This window comes from Ochotona curzoniae, unplaced genomic scaffold (assembly GCF_017591425.1).
Source record: "Ochotona curzoniae isolate NIBS_2020 unplaced genomic scaffold, NIBS_Ocur_1.0 contig_64, whole genome shotgun sequence".
Classification (NCBI taxonomy): domain Eukaryota; kingdom Metazoa; phylum Chordata; class Mammalia; order Lagomorpha; family Ochotonidae; genus Ochotona; species Ochotona curzoniae.
In genome coordinates this window covers 47987223-48006883 of record NW_024466502.1, presented here as the reverse complement: position 1 = coordinate 48006883, position 19661 = coordinate 47987223, and the positions used below count along the sequence as shown (strand labels likewise).

The 19661-nt window shown below is 37.5% G+C and overlaps 1 protein-coding gene across 1 annotated transcript in view; it reads right to left on the bottom strand.

Moving 5' to 3' along the window:
- Nucleotides 1-10393, bottom strand: part of LOC121163545 (phosphatidylinositol 3,4,5-trisphosphate 3-phosphatase TPTE2-like) — a 30300-nt gene extending 19907 nt beyond the window's left edge. The window contains exons 1-6 of the mRNA XM_040991083.1: nucleotides 10368-10393; nucleotides 8762-8917; nucleotides 4530-4649; nucleotides 3267-3366; nucleotides 3080-3143; nucleotides 1780-1844 (exon numbers count right to left, since the gene is read on the bottom strand). Of these exons, the coding sequence (XP_040847017.1) occupies nucleotides 1780-1844; nucleotides 3080-3143; nucleotides 3267-3366; nucleotides 4530-4649; nucleotides 8762-8917; nucleotides 10368-10393 (531 nt within the window). The remainder of the gene's footprint in view (nucleotides 1-1779; nucleotides 1845-3079; nucleotides 3144-3266; nucleotides 3367-4529; nucleotides 4650-8761; nucleotides 8918-10367) is intronic.
- Between the last annotated feature and the right edge of the window lie 9268 nt (nucleotides 10394-19661).

The window sequence follows — 19661 nt, the reverse complement described above, 5'->3', positions numbered from 1 at the left end:
AGCTTTCTGTAGTATGCAAATACCAATGGTATGAAAGAACACTATACTAGAAGGATTCGTGCATTACTTTAGTAATGTCCCAGAGTGACTAAAGATTTAGGAGTGCACAGAAATCGTTATAATTTGCATGACAGTTTGACATGAACTAAATATTTCTGAGCATGCTTCTTTTACGTGTCATTTCAGACAAGCACAAAGTACAATGATTGAACTCAATATTTTCAAATTTACATGTTCAAAGTCATGTAAGCTATAATTTCCTTGTGGAAATTTCTGACTACCAAACTTACACCTGCATCCCCAGCTATATTTTTTGATATTATTATGTAAAAAATTGTGTAAAGTAGGTTTTGTAGAATTTAAATATTCAGTCTCATCATGAAGTGGCCTGTAATTTCTCTGCACAAATTTCTTGTTTTTTTTTTTTCATTATGGTCTTTGATAAAGCAACAGCTGTCAATCACATTTAAAAAAAATGACAACAATACTGAGTGAATCTCACAGAATTTACTTTTGAGGTTAACAAGTCAATCACAAAAGGTACTGGATGCTTCCGCTTATGTGAAATTTAGTAAAGAGAGAAAATTCTGGTGACAGAAGTCAAAACAGAAATTACCTCCCATTTTTTTGTGATATTAACCAGAAAGGGGTTAGAAAAGTTCAATACCTTGTGAGAGGTATTGAGTCCATGTATGCTTATATATAGTTTCAGCATGATATACGCTTAGTAATAGCACAATGTATAGTACTATCATACTTCAGCAAAACTGCAATGTTTGTATATATAGATTTCAGAGTCATATGTTGCATAATGCCATTTCAGCTAACGGCAGACTGCACACATGTCTAGTGAAGTCACAGATGTCTTGTTTGTGTAAGTACACTTTGGTACTTGCACAAAGACATGCTATCACCTCACAGTACATACCCTCACCTTTAAGCAATGAATAACGATATTTTTATAAAAGAATGCATACATGCAAATAGGTAAGTACATGTTTATTGAGTATACCAAGTATTGTAAACTGCACTCAGGTACACATACGTGGAAGTTTGTTAATGACTTTCAGCTGGAATTTCATTGTAAACAGCACTGTATGTTTGAAATGAATTTAGTCATCTACAGAGTATGGTGAAATCTGCCTTCAGTGTGGTTTATGATCCTAACTTAAGAACACACATGTTAGTTATGGCATTCCCATTGATGCTTCTCCTTCATGAGAGACTACAAAAATGGTCGCAGCTCTTCGCAGTTCATCCCATGGAGAGAGAGTATGTTGAATCTTAACTGGCTTTGCAATTTACTTTTCCCAGTAGAATGTGGTAACCCCAAACAAGCCTGGCTTTGCATTCTTTTCCTGATTCTCCAGGTACCCTTGCTGCCACTGCCCCCATGTGAGCAAGCCTTCACTAGCTTGCTGGAGAATGAGACCCATTTGGAACTCTCAGATCAAGCCATTTTAGACCAGTCAGTCTTCAGATGACAAAGTAGTTACCAACAAATGTGTGAATGAGCTCAGGTGAGGTAGTGAGTGTTTTTCCTGATCATCAGAACAACTCGGGCTCAAATCAAATTCATAAACAATAATAGCATGAGCTGTATAAAGGAATGCTGTTATAAACCAAGGTTTGGGGTGATTTGTAACACATAGAAGTGAAGTGATATCGTTATTTGAAAGAGTAAGATTTTACAAGAATCTAACATTCCTGGGTCATTAGTAAGTTATGATGACTCCATCAATGTTCACTGAGAAATTAATATTTGTTAGATAAACTTACCTTAATTGGATTCCTATAGAATGATTGTCTTCCAGAAGATGGAAATGACATGGCAATAATACGCTCTGAAAATAAAAATAATTCTTATTATGAACATGATTACAAATATGAACATTTATTTATGTTAGACTCCTTTTCCATAGAAAGAACTTTTGAGGCATGGGCATTGTAGTGTCATAGGTTAAGTCACTCCTCATGATGCTGACATACCATCTGGGTACAGTTCAAGTCCCAGCTGCTTCATTTTCAATCCATCTCCCTGTTAATGAGCCTGGCAAAGCAGTGGAAGACAGTGCAAGCACTTGAGGCCTTGCCACTTCTGTGGCAAACCTAGATAAAGCTCTGACTCCTGATCTCAGCCTGGCCCAAGCCTAGCCATTATGGCCATTTGGGATAGTGAGCCAGCAATCATCAGAAGTTCTCTCTGCCTCTTCCTATATCTCTACCTTTCAAACACAATAAATCTTTGAAAAAAATTTCAAGTATAAAGTCGACACAGAAAGCTAACACACACTTAGGTTAATCAAGATAATATAATAAATTATCCAATGAACTGATGGTGTTATACCCAAGATTCAGTTGTTTCCAGTCAAGTGCAAAAGTGTTGACCACTCAGTCTGGAGTGTCCCCTGTATTTGGAATTTCTTTTTTTCCCCAAAGATTTATTTATCTTTATTGGAAAGTCATGTTTACAGAAAAATGAGAAACAGACAGAATTATTTTCCATCTGCTGGCTCACTCCCCAAGTGGCTGGAGCTGAGCTGATCCAAAGCCAGGAGCCGGGAGCCTCTTCCAAGTCTCCCACACAGATACTGGGTGCCAAGGCTTTAGGTCATCCTCTACTGCTTTCCCAGGCCACAAGCAGGGAGCTAAGGGAAATGGAGCAACCAGGACACGAACACACTGGTCCCATTTGGCATTTATTTTTCAAACATCACAGGAAAAGATAGCTCTGGGTTCCAGCGATGTTGAGAAGTTTCAGGGTTTCAGTACTTCTGACAGAAAACGTATGACCTACCAAGCAGTGATCTCGATCTTTGGGGGAGAGAAGAGGTTTTTCTGGAATCCATAAAACCCATGGTAACTATCAGAACTCAATAAATTCTAAAGAAACCTAAATGACACCAGCATTTGACTTCCTGTGTGACAATCAGGTACTCCTAATTTGATATAAAGCAGAGATTGTCCAGTTCCAGGGCTAAACTACAAATGAGTCAGACCATCCCACTGAAATCTGAGAAGAACATGGCTTAAAAATGGCAAAAGCAATCTAAAAATTGAACTATATAGCTTCACATACCAGTTACATAAGTGAGATCCAGGTCAAATCCATCTTTCTGGTATCGTCTTTTGTTTCCTGAAACCTGAGAGTTAAAACAATCATTAATTTATTTGTAAATCACAAACCAACATAAAAATAAAGAATGATATAAAGCTACGTATAGCCCTTGCCGTTATGTCCCCAAGCAGATATTCTGCCCACTCACCAGTCTTCTGGTCAGCGTTTCAAGTTGTCTTTTTTGATGAGCCAGATGGAAAACTCTTATCAAAATGATAAGCCGTAGAGGACGGAAGAGGACTGCGAGTCTAACAACAAATTTAAGAATTAAAAGATTTTTCGTTGCAGAAACATGATTTCGTTAGCCTGGACTAAGTCTAGAGCAATAGTTCTTAACTGAGGGCTACCATGTCATTTACTGCCAGTCACCCACCAAGGGAATGTCTGGCACTGTCCAGACACATTTTGGGTTGTCATAGCTGTTGGTTTGAGGGGTAACAGATCTAGTGGATAGGGGCCAGGACTGCTGCCAAATACCGTGCAATGACTAAGACTTCCCCCATACCAATTGTCTGACTTAAAATATCAATAATGTTAAAATCGAGAAATTCTGTTAGAAAAATAATAGTAAGATAAGCTCTTGGTGAACTTAACATTTACAGTTTAAAATTCTTTCCCTAAAAAAATATGGTATTATTAAACAATGTTATTCCCATTAGTAACATAGGATCACTACTGCTGCTAATGAGTGTCAGGCAAGCAGACTGACACACTTTCCAAGTGTCTGATATTCTGTACCAACAATTCTCTAACTTGAGCAAACATAAATGAGTTATCAGCAAAAGCTTGTTAAAAAATGGATTGTTGGGTCTTAGGGATACAGAGTCAGTAAATCCAAGATGGGACCCAAGGTGTTTTTCTTCTAGTACTTCTAGTGACACTGAAGTTGTTTGTGGGAGAAGTATATTGACTCGTTATTTTCAAGCAACTCCAAAGCACCCAGCACATTTAACTGGGTTTGAACTGAAGCTTGGGAAGCAGAGGTATAGAAAAAAGTCAGATAACGAGTAATGAGTAAGCCTTGTGAGGTTAATCCCAGTCTGTATTTGCTCCTTTTCTTCATTGCTCAAGTAAAAAGATGGGAAAATGCTAGTATCCCAAACACCACAGCTCTAGTTTTGCCTTAGCTGTCTTCATTTCCACCCAGTATACTGAAAAACTACCCATTCCTTAATATTCACCTAACATCTTGGTTTTCTGTTTTAGAGACTCACGACTAAAGTCATTCAAATTTTGGCCCATGCCAACATCAAAGGTTCAAAATATGTAAACATCTCAACATTCCATTTTCAAGGAGCTTATTTGGCACTGAATCAGAATATTCAAAGTTAAAAATACTATAAGAAATGAATGCCACAGAAAATACAAACAAACGAACAAACAAAACAAGAGTAAGTCATAGGTTTCATACCTTGGTAAATTCTTAAGAAACTTAACATTGAAAAAGAAGTAAGTGGCATCAATCATCAGAGTTATCACAATAATGGCGGCATCCAACGTGTTAAGAAAATCAGAAAAATACTGATGGCTCCTGTAATATAATAAAAGGCTTGTCCCTCACAAGAGAAGATAGGTTATTTTTTTGAGTATGAGTTATTTGACTCACCCTCACAAACAATTCTATTTTAAAAAATTAAAATGTGTTTTGTATACTAAATTAAGGTAAAAATAAAACATTAATAGAAATTAATGAAACTCATGAGATTACATTTATTATTGGATTCCTATATATAGCAAAAGCATTACTATGACAATATTGGTATATTGAGGCTAATATTAATGATATAATTGAGATGAATATTAATTAAAATCAATCTATTGAGGATAGTGAGAGATTTAGCAGAAACATTGAATATCAGGCAGGAATTGACAGGGAAGAAAAGCAGGCTGTTAGGCTGCACTACTGAGCAGTAGAATGGTGAATGTGTTCCGGCATTAGAGCACCTTGAACCGTGAGGGGTCTAACAGAGATGCTTGTAAGAAGGGGATTCTATTATTTAACCATGCAAGTGCATGGTCAGGCTTTGAACTCACGCTGGAGTACTAAGGGGCTAGTTTGCCTCCACCATAACTTCCTCCTCAATAGTGGCTCCTACAGACATGGGCACTGGTTCTGCAAAACTTCTTTTGGATTTGGAAGCCCCTTTTAGGCTCTGAGAAGCCCAACTTTGACAACTGTTCTTAATTTAACGGCATGAGGATGGGAAGTTAACAGGAAAGGAGACAGACTGCCTTCTGAGATCCTCTGAATGAAATGAGGCTGGAGAACTGAGTCTTTGACTCCATTATTGGTCATGTCCAAGGCTTGGCTCATGACACACAGCTTCTCAGAAAGCTAGCTAGCAGCAAAAAGCAATGGTGGCTTCATTATCAAGGGTCTCTGATAACATGAGACATATTGCATGTCTTCTCATCTCACTCAAATTTTAATTTTAATTGAAATAAAACAGGGTTAATTCCTATCTCATATCTAGTACTCAGTATACTATTAATTAACATTTATGACTCAATGCTTTTACTAAAGATTTATTCATTTACTTGAAAGGCGGTGAGAGGAACAGGGACACTTTCATCTGCTGGTTCACTCACCTAATGACTTCAACAGCCAGGGCTGGATCAGGCCAAAACTAGGGGCCAACAGCCAGGAAAACACCATGTTTTCCACATGGGTGTTGGAGACTTGGAGGCCCAAATGCTTGGGCCATATTCCACTGCTTTCCCAGAAGTATAGGCAGGGAGCTGGATCAAAAATGGAGCAGCCAAGACTCGAATATGTGATGCTCCAATATGTGATGCCTGCATTGTAAGGTGGCAACCTAGCTCATCGAGTCACAATGCTGGCACTGATTCAACTTTCTGGTTTTTTGGATTTATTTGAAAGGCAGTTACAGAAAGAGAGAAACAGGACGAGGGAGAAATCTTCCATCTGTTGGTTCACTTCCCAAATGGCCACAAGGGCAGGGGCTGTGTGAGGCTGAAGGTGGGAGCATGAACGCAGGGGCCCACACAGTTGGGCCATCATTTTACTGTTTCCCCACGCATGCTAACAGGGAGCTGGATTCCATATGGGATGCTAGCACTGTAACACCTGAACCTGTTACACCACCGCTGGTCCCTATGATTCAACTCTTAGTAAAAGTATCAGTAATTATAGTTCATATACACTTCCTCTTATTTCTTTTAAGTATTTTAAGTTATTTTAATTGTACATATTTATGTTGTACATTGTAATAAGTTGATACATGTTTTTAACTTGTGGGTATCAAATAAGGATAGTTAGCATTTCTCTTTAAACATAATTTCAAAATCTTTAACACTTAGTAATTGTATATACTTAATGTGATACGTCCATAAATGTATATAATATGTACTAATTAGATTGAGATATTAATGTTTCCTGTCTTTATCATTACTTTACATTTGAAGTCTTCAAACCCCTCTCTCCTAATTAAATTCTGGTTTTTTTAAAGATTTATTTATTTATTTTTATTGCAAAGCCAGATATACAGAGAGGAGAGACAGAGAGGATCATCTTCATCCAATGACTCACTCCCCAAGTGACTGCAATGATTGGAGCTGAGCCGATCCAAAGCCAGGAGCCAGGAACTTCCTCCATGTCTCCCACACGGGTGTAAAGTCCCAAGGCTTTGGGCCATCCTCAACTGCTTTCCTAGGCCAAAAGCAGGGAGCTGGATGGGAAGTGGGGCTGCTGGGATTAGGATCAGTGCCCATATGGGATCCCGGTGCGTTCAAGGTGAGGACTTTATAGCCACCAGGCTACCGTGCCAGGCCCTCCTAATTAATTCTTAAAATGCATAATAGGTTATTGTCATCCCACATATTGTAGAACATTAGAACTTATTCCTTCCATCTAACTTTATTTTTGGTACCCTTACCCAACCTTCCTCTTCTTTCTTCCCTTCCCAGCTCCAGTAATCAATTCTCTGTTTAGGTTGACCTTAAGATATTTTTTAGGTTTTACATATAAAAGAGAACATGTAATATTTGTCTCACTTCACTTACCACAATTTCCTCCAGTCTAATCCATTTTACTTAAAATGATTGAATATCATTCTTTCTTATAGTTTAATGGTAATCCATTGTTTGTATATGCCACACTGTCATTCATTCACATGTTGATGGACATGTAGGTTGACTTCATGTCTTGGCTATTGTTAATAGTGTATTAATAGACATGAGAATACAGGTGTTTTTATGATATGCTGAATTACTTTGTATTCATGCCCTGAAGTGTGACAACTTGATTGTAGAATATGTGACATCTATTATTTTAAAATTTGTATTAGCAGGAAGCTGGATGGGATTGTGGAGCTGGGACTTGAACACGGTCATTCAGATGTGGGATGAAGGTGTCTTGAGTAGGGGCTTATCCATCGGACCAAACACCTGCCCCATGGTATATCTGTATTTTTATTTTTTTGAGGAGTCTCCATTCTGCTGTACTACTTTCATTACTGTCAACAGAATAAGAGTTGCCTTTTTCCTGCATCCATACCATCATTTATAATTTTTTATCTTTTTGATAATAGTCTTTCTACCTGGGATAAGACAGAATCTCATTGGTTTTATGCATTAGAGTGATAGCCAGTGACACTGAGATTTTTTCTTAAGTCCGTTCACCATTTGAATTAATTCTTTTGAGCAATGTCTATGCATATCATTTGCATATATAAAACCTGGATTTTTTTTTTCAAGACCATCTTTGTGGTATAATGGGTTAAGCCACTGCCTACCCTAGCAGCATCCCCTATGGGTACTGTGAGACCCAGCTGCTACATTTTCAGTCCAGCTCCCTGCTAACATGCATGGAAAAGCATCAGAAGATGGTCTACATCCTTCAACCCCTGCACTCATGTGGGAGAACTGGATGAAACTCTGCTCCTGACTTCAGCCTGGCTAAGCCTTGGCTTTTGTAGCCATTTGGAGAGTGAATCAGGATATGGAAGATCCAGCTCTCCACACCCCAACTTTCTCTCTCTCTCACTATGCCTTTTACACAAATAGCAAAAATAGTTACATAAATCTGAATTTTCTCTTTACTTCTTTAAGTTATATATATAATAAGCAAATGATATACATACACATCTATGAAGATGATCATAGTTTTATCCCTCATTATTTTATCTTTCATTATTTTGGCAAAATATATAATGTTAATTAATTGACATATGTTGCATCATCCTTGCATCTCTGGGATCAAACCCACTTGTTCATAGTGTGTGATTATTTTGATGTGCTGCTGAAATCAATTTGTTGGTATTTTTGTTAAGAATTTTTGCACCTATATTCAACAGATGATTCTCCTATGTTAATGTACCTGTAGACAAACCAGCTTCCTGTGCCCTATTTAAACTCTCTCCAAGCTTTCTCTGTTGAAAGAAGCTTCTAGCATGCAGTTTTTGGAGACTAGACTGCCATTGCAACAGTAATACCATTAACACCCAATCAATGAAAAACTGGAATGTGAACTGCTATTTTTTCTGTGGACTGTGCTTCTAGGATAATTATTTTGATAAATCGAGACAAATTTGTTTGGACTGATCTACTAATTATTTTGGGATACTTCTTATAACAGTTTAAAATTACTTTGTGCACTTCAAAAAATGAAGAGCTCAAACTTACCCTTCTACGTATACTCTCAGTAGAACATCACATAAAAAAAATAATGCAATAGCCAAAGAAATTGCACGACATCCCAAACCAATTTTGACATCAGTGATAATTAGATCCAAAACGATGAGAAACATGTCCACAAAGACCAACAAAATCCCGAAAATCCTATAATAAACAAAAAGTAAGCAATGGTGATGAAGGTAGAGATTTTTGCTGCATAGATTGGCTATATTTAGTTCAGTAATCAGATATCAATATGTCATTTTTAGGATTAAACCATCAAGTAGAAGGAATAACAGTGTTGCCTCAAAAATCCAAAAGAGAAAAAAAAATCATTCTGTTTTTAGTAATACAAGTAGTTGCTGGTGAATAAAGTCCTCACCAGCCTGTTTTAAAGTATGTTATCTTGCCCTTTCAAAGAAAGCCTAACAACCTGGTTCCTCAAGCTAGAACAGGAAAACAGAATTATATTTCTCTGTGAATTTTTCTTAAAATTTGAGAATATCTTAAGCAATTTTTGCAAATTTTTCATTCAGTTTAAACCTTATTAATCTACAGAACATTTGAAAATTTGGTAATTAAAACCAAATGAAGTCATACCTAACATTAAGTACTTAAAAGATAACTTTGACCAGTATGATATTTTTATCAGTGAGATTTTCAATACATGATTACATATCTGAGTGTTTCTGACATGAAAAGCAATTCATTTCTATCGATATTTTCATTGCTAGTCTAAAGTGCCTTCTGAACCTTACTTTTATAAACTGTAATATATTCCAAGTCAAATGAGAATAACATATTAACAGTAGAAACTGACCAGGCAGCTGCATCTGCTGACACACACAAGAGTTAAGTCTGAGGATTTCCCAGGTAAGGTTTCTTGGGGGACTTCCCTACTAGACTGCTGGCTCAAGACCTGGCCTTAGGGAAAATCACAAGAATATGTGGTCTAACCTTGGAGAACATGTTTTAGGACTGGGCCTCCTCAGTTGCTGACACTCATTCAATAGAGAATACACCCAGATACACAAGGAAGGTAAGACAGCCAGCTCATCTAAGCCAACAGAGGACATTGGGTACCTCATCCAAAGATGGAAAGCGGAACAGGTTAAACAACTCTCCTGGCCAAGCTTTGCAGCAATTGTCTAGGTCTGTGGATACAGTGAAGTAGATCTGGTCAGCCAACAGACCATAGAAAGATTTTTTTCAACCCTGGTGCAACAAAGTTGGCAATGTCTCAGAATGATCAAGTAACACCCTCAGAACATTCTGCCCCATACCAGGTAACCCTGGTAGTTTGACAGCAAGGAGCGGGTCTCTCCCCTTATTTTTCCCCTCCCTTCCTCTCCACTCCTCCCCCCATGGACACAGGAGAAGAAACAAGCTGAAACATTTATCCATTTATCTCACCCATCTTCCTCCACGCCTTGACCCCCCCCCCACCCTAATCAAAGACCCACCTGGCTATGTATGCCTTTCAACCATATAATCAATATTAAAAATAAATTTAAGATACAGTAGACATATCTTTCTGGCTTGTTTTCATATCACTACCCATTGAAATAATGCTATTAAATGTCATATTACATTTGTGTTTGAAAATCTCACATACCTAAATGCAAAGGTTGACACAACCATCCGAGTAATGTTTTTTATGTTGCTGCTAAAAAAAAAAGGATATACAAAGTGAATCATAATTTCCGTTAACAGATATTATAAATTCAATTAAGAAAGGTCCTTAACATATAATTTTAAAAGAAAAATTTTCACAAATTGTAAAACAAAATGCTTTTTGCTTATAACTCAAATTTTCAGATTTCTACAATGTAAAATTTTTATTTGTCAACAAACCACTAAACTTTGGATATTTAGTAACATTTTCTTTGTGTGTAAAGTTCTGGCTCCCATTAAATGGTAATTAAACTTGGGGACATAGTTTATGCTGATAGGGTGTATTTCTGTACCAGCTCTCCCACTAATGGGCAATGGGATCCTGGGCAAGTCATCACTTTTGGACTCAGGTTCCACAGTAATAAAATAAGAGATATCAGGGATGTGTATCAGGCATTCTTATTCTTTAATAATCACTTACTGAAACTAGACATCCAGTGAACAGATAATCACTAACGAGAATAATAACTAGGGTTGCAAATGTACTTTGGAGGTAAGGAATTTTGGTATATATTTTCAAGGGGGGTGGGAAATGCCCTAAAGATTGAGTGCTTGGCATTAATCAAAGGAGGAAAAGCTGTTTGATGTAGTCTCTAGTGGTGCTTCATTTTGCCATATGGCTGAAGACAAGATATCTATTGGGGAACAATTTCCAATCCTGCTAGAATCTCCAACACTAGACACAAATTTCATCCCAAGTGGGATCAGTCTTATAGCCCATGCCCAAGACTTCAGAATGGAGAGCATGGATACTGAGCACCATTTGGGCCCTGACAAAACACGACCTAGATAAAGGCTGTTGGGTCAATCTGAAATACAAGAAATCTTGAACATTTTTAATGTTCCCCTCATCCACCTGCACACATCTTTTTCACTCTGACTTGAGAAGCTAAAGTGTAGGTGGATGAAGGTCTGATAAGTTGGCTACACGAGGTAAAAAATTATTTTAAAGTTTAAAAATAAGAAATTTATACAAAAAGAAGCTCACCTACAGGTAAAAGGAAATTTTAGGGAAAAAAAATGTTAAAACACCCTGCATTGTCACTGATGCTCCTGACAATGAGCTTCTAAAATCTCCATCTTTCTGTATCAATACATGTATGAATGCATGTCTATGTATGCACCTACAAGTGAATTTGTTTATGTACAAAAATGTATTTAGAGCTCACATTTCATCGATGCTTTCATCAGTGGACATTGACGTTATTTCACTTACAGCAGTGCTGAGGGATGTAGAAGTATATAATCAGACACATATAATCTTCTAGATTTTATTTTTGTTCAAATTAGCCTCAGTTACTCTTTATCTTAAAAACTGGCTGACCTTTAAATATCAGCTTTAAAAGTTAAAATGTAGACATGTCAAAAAAGTTGATAAGTCACGATTTAATTATGGTCCTTTACTACTCAACCTAACCTCAATATGTAACAGTGTTATTTCAGAATCCAAGTCGGCAGATATGCATTTCTCTTGTCCCCATCCAACCTGGTGATTCTCAAGTACATTCACTGTCTCAAGCTGCACGACTCATGCTGTTGTCTCTCTTGCCTCTCAGGTAAGGTCAGGTAACTGCATCAACGTGGTAGTGGGTTAAGGTGTGGGCATTCACCCGCCCCCTCCACCTCCCGCCCATGGTAGCGGAGCTCTGGAGAGCTGGGGGAGGCATTCAGGGTTCGCTAGCTTTCTTCTTTTCTGCTGAGGGCTCCTGTCACTGCTACTTCTGTCTTCCAAATGTGTGTCTCTCCGGCCTTGACCTGGTCTGGGAGAGTGAAATGCTGATGCCTTCTTAAAAGTCCGGCTACTAGAAACTAAGGGTGAAGTGCGAGGCAAACAAGAAGTGAAGTCAGTGAAGTAAGGAGTAGAGGTGAGGAAGCAGTGGGGAGAGGGAGTAAGGAGATTCCTCTTTGGACCTGTTCTCCATCTATCTGATGATCCAAAGGACAGAATAGTACATACAGGAGCTTACCATGAAGGAGCATTAGGAATGGTATGGTAGGAACTCTGCTCCCATGATGCTTCTGACGCTTTACATCCCAAATCTGTTTCTCTCGGTCTCTCTCTCTTACACACACGCATACAATTCACTATGTCTTACCTTGTATCGGTGTAGTTACTTAAGGAGGTCTTGATGGTAGATTGTACAGTACTAGAGGATTTTAAAAGTACATAGTAAGATGTTACATGACCTGCTAGACTTACTGTTTTAGTTCACAATGGTTGCAATTACTCTTCATTCTGTAAACTGGATGACCCTCAGAAACTTCATACACAAATTAGTTATTTGGAATAGAATATGACATATTTCATAAAAATTACACTTTATATTATTGTGCTAAGTACTTTAGTCCTGTCAAAAGTGTAACAGTTTATTATTTAAGTACAGTTTTTACTACTGAACCTAAATGCACAGAAGCCGTTCATGATGGAATGTTTGAAATGCAGGTTCAGTTTATAGATACTCTTGTTCCAGTTAATGCATTGCTTCCTAAGACCCGACTTTACTTCCTTACTTTTTCCATCAGGGTTGTCTTTGCTTGCCTTCAGACAGGCTCTAGCAGCTGAAGGACAGAAGCAAGGTACCCTCCAATCTAACATGATGCTCTTTTTGGCCGCGGGGTACTCTCTTATCCAGTTCAGCCAAAAGAAAGGTGCCTACACAGGCTATTGCGAGACCAGTCAGAAGCAATGTCAAAAACGATGTATTACCACAGATGTTTCTATGAACTTTCTAAATCTCCCCCTCTCTATATATATCTAAGTGCAACAGTGCTTGTACATGTACATGCATATATAAATAGTATATATTTATATCTAATGTATTTGTTGACATGTATTCATTAGTATTTATATAGGTATCTCACAGTTTACTAGGTGCTCCATAATCACGTAATGATGCATAATCATATTCAGGAGTCCTATTGGATTTAAAGAAACAAACAGATACCATGTGACTTTCAAATTTAACTTTTGGTCTGGCTAAAGATTTGCAAATTTTGCTTGTCTTTTTCCAAACACCAGCTTTCCATTTTGTTGATTTTTTCTTTTTTTTTTTTTGTTTCTATTTCATTTCTTCCTGATCTGAATCCTATTATTTCTCACCTCCTGTTGATTTTGGTTTTGATTTGTTTTTATTTTATATATATCTATATATATATTTAAAGATTTATTTATTTTTATTGCAAAGCCAGATATACAGAGGAGGAGGAGAGAGAAAGAGGAAGATCTTCCATCTGATGATTTATTCCCAAAGTGAGCACAACAGCCGATGCTATGCTGATCTGAAGCCAGGATCCAGGAACTTCCTTCCAGCTCTCCCACACGGGTGCAGGGTCCCAAAGCTTTGGGCTGTCCTCGACTGCTTTCCCAGGCCACAGGCAGGGAGCTGGATGGGAAGTGGAGCTGCCGGGATTAGAACTGGCGCCCATATAGGATCCCGGGTGTTCAAGGCAAGGACTTTAGCCACTAGGCCATGCCGCCGGGCCCTGTTTTTATTTTTTAAGTCCTTGAGCTTCATCATTAGATCACTCAGTTGATATACTTTTTTTTCTTTTCTTTTTTCTTTTTTTTTTTTTTTTTGGTAATAGAAGCACTTAAGCAAGAATGCCAGACAATGAGATGGCGGTCTTGGCATCAAGCCTTACATGGCATCACATCTCCAGGGATAAAGGCTATTTTCAGTGCTGACAGTTTTTTGTTTTTGTTTTTGTTTTTCTGAAAGCTCCTCTGCTCTCTCTCTACAACTCTTAGTTTCAAGTAAGGTTCATTCTGTCCTTGGCCTACTTTAGTAAAATCTCTTCCCAAAGTATCTGGGTTCCCTAAATGTTTTTCCATTACTAAGAGTGACAATCTACTAATTGGAAGAAGGGCATCCCTGTGATATATTTTTCTTGTACCCACTACAATCTTAAAAGATGGAAGATTAACTACAGATGTTGCAATGTGAAAATTTCCCTCTTGTTGTGGTTATTCCTGGCTTCCTGAATTTCCTGTGTATATTTGTGAATCCATAGCCAAGGGATATATGTGTGTGTATCTGTATATATACATGGTACATATTTATTTTATCTCTCATAATTATTTATTATGCATCTTTATGTCTTCACTTATAGCTCACATTTAATTGAGACATCCAACACAGGTTGATAACCCAGGATATCTAAAGGATTTAAAAGTATGTAAAATCAGATACTACTTAATTTCCTAGACATAACTTTTTGGATCAAATTATATATAATTTATGTACAATTTTTAAACTGGTTGGCTCTTACATCTAAATAACTTATTTGAAAGGTTATCAGCTCACCATACAAATCAACTTTTCTGTGTTTGTAATGAAGATGTTCTCCTGATGAGAAAATTGAATGACTCAAGATTTAAGGTTAATCAGTTACAACTAAGCATGCCCACAATGTAAAAGCATTCTTTCATCTAATTTATTTCTAAGTAATCTGCAGTTCCTGGGTACAGATACCTATTACCCCATCTAATTTCCCTATTCTCATGTCTCTCCACCAACTCTCACCCTCATGGATATCTTCTCTGTTCTCACTGATCAAGGAACTACAGGTCTGAGGAAAAGGCTCCATCCAGTGTGATGGAAGGCTTGGGTTGGAGGCATCAGCTCAACATGCTGGCAAAATTCTGGAAGCTGAAAAACACATGCTGTGTCTCTTGCTTCTATTCTCTTGTGTTGACTGCCTCTCTGGTCCCTATCCATTGCTGCCACCTTCTTGCTCCAGTAAGTCTTTCCTCCAAGGCCACTAGAGACTTTAGTAGAGTTTCATACACAGGAAATCTGAGTTGTCAAAGCATTTAATTATAATTCCTTACTAACAACCTTTTGTGATATAATTCATTTCTAAACCAGTCAAGTTGTACCCATATGATACCCTGCATCCTATTCTCTCCAACACCTCTCCTTACTTTAATCCATCACAGTTGTTTTTCTTGCCCTTGAGTAGCTGCATACCTGGGACTGGAGCTCCATCCATTGTAACAGTGAGTTTGGATTTCGACAAGTCTCCCATGGCCACAGGTTTTCAGAGGATGAGGAATGGTACCAGGTTCCACTAGTGCTATTCTTTTCCTCTGAGGACTCCATTGTTTGCTGTCTACTGCTACCATTTCCTTATTCCAAAAACTATTCTCTCCCCTCTTGATGCATTCTAATGGAGTCTCATACACAACAAATCTTTGCCTGAAACCATGAATGACAAAGAAGCCAACAGGAAGAAACATCCCTCCTATGACACACTCTTTTCTAATCAACACAGCCTGAAAAAAACCGGAGTGTTATCTATAGATGTCACAATGCAACGATTCCAAGAGTATCAAAAGACATTCTGTGCTGCCAGCGAAGCACCTCAGGGTAACTTCACAAACGTTCATTTCTTTTTGGTTAAACTTTTCTGTAGTGTGTGTGTGTGTGTGTGTGTGTGTGTGTGTATGTGTGTGTGTGTTTACAGAGGATGTGTTTATGCATTTATTTGCATGTGTATATGTGTGTGAAAGAGAAGGAGGGAGTGCTAAGGGGGTAATGTGTGTTCTCACTGTTTTCTGGATTTGAATTTTCCTAATGTTTAGTAATGTTAAATGTTTTTCAATATATCAATTTATATCATTTATATCTTTTTTGTGAAATTAAAGTCATTTTGTCTGTTTTAAAATCAGATGATTTGGTGTTTGTATTTTGTGTGTTTTTGTTTGTTGTTTTCTAAATAACAGAGACAATGAAACACAGTCAGAGAGAACTCCCGTCTGTTGACCCACTCCTCAAACGTCTCCAACGACCATGGTAGATCCAGGCTGGAGCTGGAAGCCAGAAACCCCATCCAGACTTCCTATGTGAGCAGCAGGGACTCAGTCACTTAAGCTGTCACCTGCTGCTTCCTAGAGGATGCATCAGCTAGATTTAGGAGCCAAGGTGGGACTTAAAATCAGGAGCTGTGATATAACAGCATCCCAACCAGTGGCTTACATACTGGGAATTTTTGCTATTGAGTTACTTGAGTTCTTAAATATGACATAACCTTATCAAATGTATAGTTTGAAAATATTTTCTTGTATTCTGTAGATTGTCTGTTCACTCTGTTGATTATTCCTTTGTTGTGCAGAAGCTTGTTAGTTTAATCTCATGTCTGTTTTTGCTTTCAAAATAGGTTCTATCCAAATATTCCTTACCCAACATCAGGAAATATTTCCCTTGTTTTCTTTTCATAATTTGAAAGCTTCAGGTCTTAGATTTTAAAATTTGATTTCCTTAGAATTAAATTTTATAAGTTTGGAGAGATGGGGGTGGGCAGTCTAGGCTCTGCCTTTTGCAATGTGTAGATTCAGTTTTCTCAGTCTTCGGTACTGACTTTCGAAGAGACTCATTTTGTTAATGTGATCTTGTCACCTTGTCAAATATCTTCTGGTTGCAGATGTGCAGTTTTATTTCTAGAACTTATTTTGGTAGAAGTTATTTCAAATTTAACTTTAGTTTGTAGGTACACATCCTTCTTTGCCTCCTTGTTTTCACATGCCATGTCTTTACAGTCCATGAGCTATGGTAAGGTAACTGAAACGCTGAGTCAAAATCATAATGGACTTGGAGCACTAGTCCCACATGGTGGCTGAGTTTCCAACAGGATTGACTATTACTAAGAGTGATTAATATAGACTAGCACTATCATGCCATTTACAATATATCCTTGAATCCAATTTGATCTAAAAAAACAAAAAAGACACCAGAAAATTCTCTGCGTGTAATCTGACAACAAAAACATTTAGATATTGTGAAAGATATCATGAGACTTCAGCTTTGTGTGTGTTGAAAGAAAAACATTTGTGTGTAAGCATACATGAAAGTGCTACTTAAAGTCTTTTTTTGGAAAATGTAATTAAAAGTAGCTTACTGCAAAAGTTCGGAAATGTGGGCCCGGCGCGGTGGCGCAAGTGGTTAAAGGTCCTCACCTTGCACGCCCGGGATCCCATATGGGCGCCGGTTCTAATCCCGGCAGCCCCGCTTCCCTTCCAGCTCCCTGCCTGTGGCCTGGGAAAGCAGTCGAGGGCGGCCCAAAGCTTTGGGACCCTGCACCCGCGTGGGAGACCCAGAAGAGGCTCCTGGCTTTGGATCGGCATAGTATCGGCCCGTTGCGCTCACTTGGGGAGTGAATCATTGGACGGAAGATCTTCCTCTCTGTCTCTCCTCTCTGTATATCCGCCTTTCCAATGAAAAAATAATAAAAATAAATCTTTAAAAAAAAAAAGTTCGGAAATGCATTCGTAGTTTTTTTTAACATATGTATATTCTAGTAACTATTAAAAGATCTCACTTAACATGAATTTCAAAATAAGCTTTCATTTTACTCCCATTTTCATGAACTTTTTGAAGTTATCTCCCATATCTAGGTATATATGTGTACATATGGACTTTGTATAAATACATACACACATATATGTATACACACACACACATACATCTGTTAAAATTTATAACTCACATGAGACCGAGTTTTCCATCATAGTTTCCTAAAGTCAAGTCAAGTGTATTTGGCCTAAAGAATTAAAAAGTACATAGTGAAATACCATGGATGAATATGACTTACTTTTTTGTGTCAACTAATTACATCCATTCTAAAAACTATGTTTATATATACATATATGTATATATCACTAATTTGGCTCTGGCTTTTAAAAAAATTAGAATTGAAGCTTTTTTGTGGTAGAAATCATAAATCAAGACTAGCAAAAGTTGCAACGTATACAGATTTAAGAACCCATCATCTTAATATCAGTTTGCAGGAGTCTTTTAAAGGAACATTTATTTCAAAGTCACTAGTAGCTTTACTTACACATCCCTCTTACCATGTCTAGATTAATGATTCTCATGTCTCTCACTTCTTTACTTTCCCCCATCACAGCTGTCTTTCTTGTCCATGAAACAGAACCAAGTGGCTGCACATCTACTGGTTTTTTTATACTCATCACACAAACTTCCCAAATCTCAGTTTCCCCCTTTCTGCATGGGTACACACACACACACACACACACACACACACACACACACACACACACACACATCTACACAAATATATTGCACCTATCTATATATCTATATATAATTGGCATACATTTATATGCATTTATCCATGTATCATTACTGTTGTATTTATAGCTTACATTTCACTGACAGCGTCTTCCAATGAATCTGATCTGATTTCATATACGGTGGTGCTAAAGAATTGAAAAATACAAATAGTCAGAGACCAATCTGACTTCCTAGGCTTCTCTTCCAGTTCCAACTACTCTAGAATTTGTAGACAAGATGACATCAGTTTGCATGTATATCAATCATTTGGAAACTTAGATATCACTTTTTCATGAAAATAAACTTTATATGGTTGTAATGATCATCGCTGACTGATGAAAAAGTGGAATGACTCAAGACTCATGCTGAGTTGTTCACTATTGGAACTAACAGAGCTCTGGAGAGTGAGGGACACTTCCAGGGTTATTAGTCTTTGCTTTTGCTGGACTTCTCCGTTCCCTGTCCACTGCTGCAGGATCCTGGCTCCCTCCTGCCCTCCAATCCAGTAAAGTCTACTGAAAGATGATAAGACACTAACAGGAAGAACAAACGGTCTTGTAACAGGTTTCTCCAACTTGACCTAAAAAACAAAGTTAACCAAAGCAGTGCCATGTGTTGCCATGGATATCCTTGACAATAAGCCTCAAAAACTTTATTTTAAAAATCTTTTTTGGGTGTGTGGGTGCTTGTGTATATGTTGATAGAAGTATTGTATATGCCTGTGTGCATTTATATATATACATATATCTTTATGCTTTATGTTTGTTTTTATACTTGTTCTTAGCCAAAAGGTTGAGAAGCGATATCTGTTTTATAACTCACAATTCACTAATGATGCTATCAGAGGTTGTTGGTGGCCATTGAGTAGAGGAGTGGCTAAAAAATGTGAAAGGACATAGTCATACATAACACATAATTCGAAACTGATTTTGAATCAAACAGTTAAAATTATGCTACTTCCTATGAACTAATCAATATTTAAATATACTTAGATATATCATTAATTTGAATTTGATAGATCTTTTAAAAAATAACAATAGGGTGCTAGATATTAGTAACAAATATCTCAGGTCTATGAAAGTAGAATTATATCCAAAGTGAAATAACTATTTAACCCCAAGGTGTAAAAGTCTTTATATTTATGTGAGCATGTTTGGATCTAT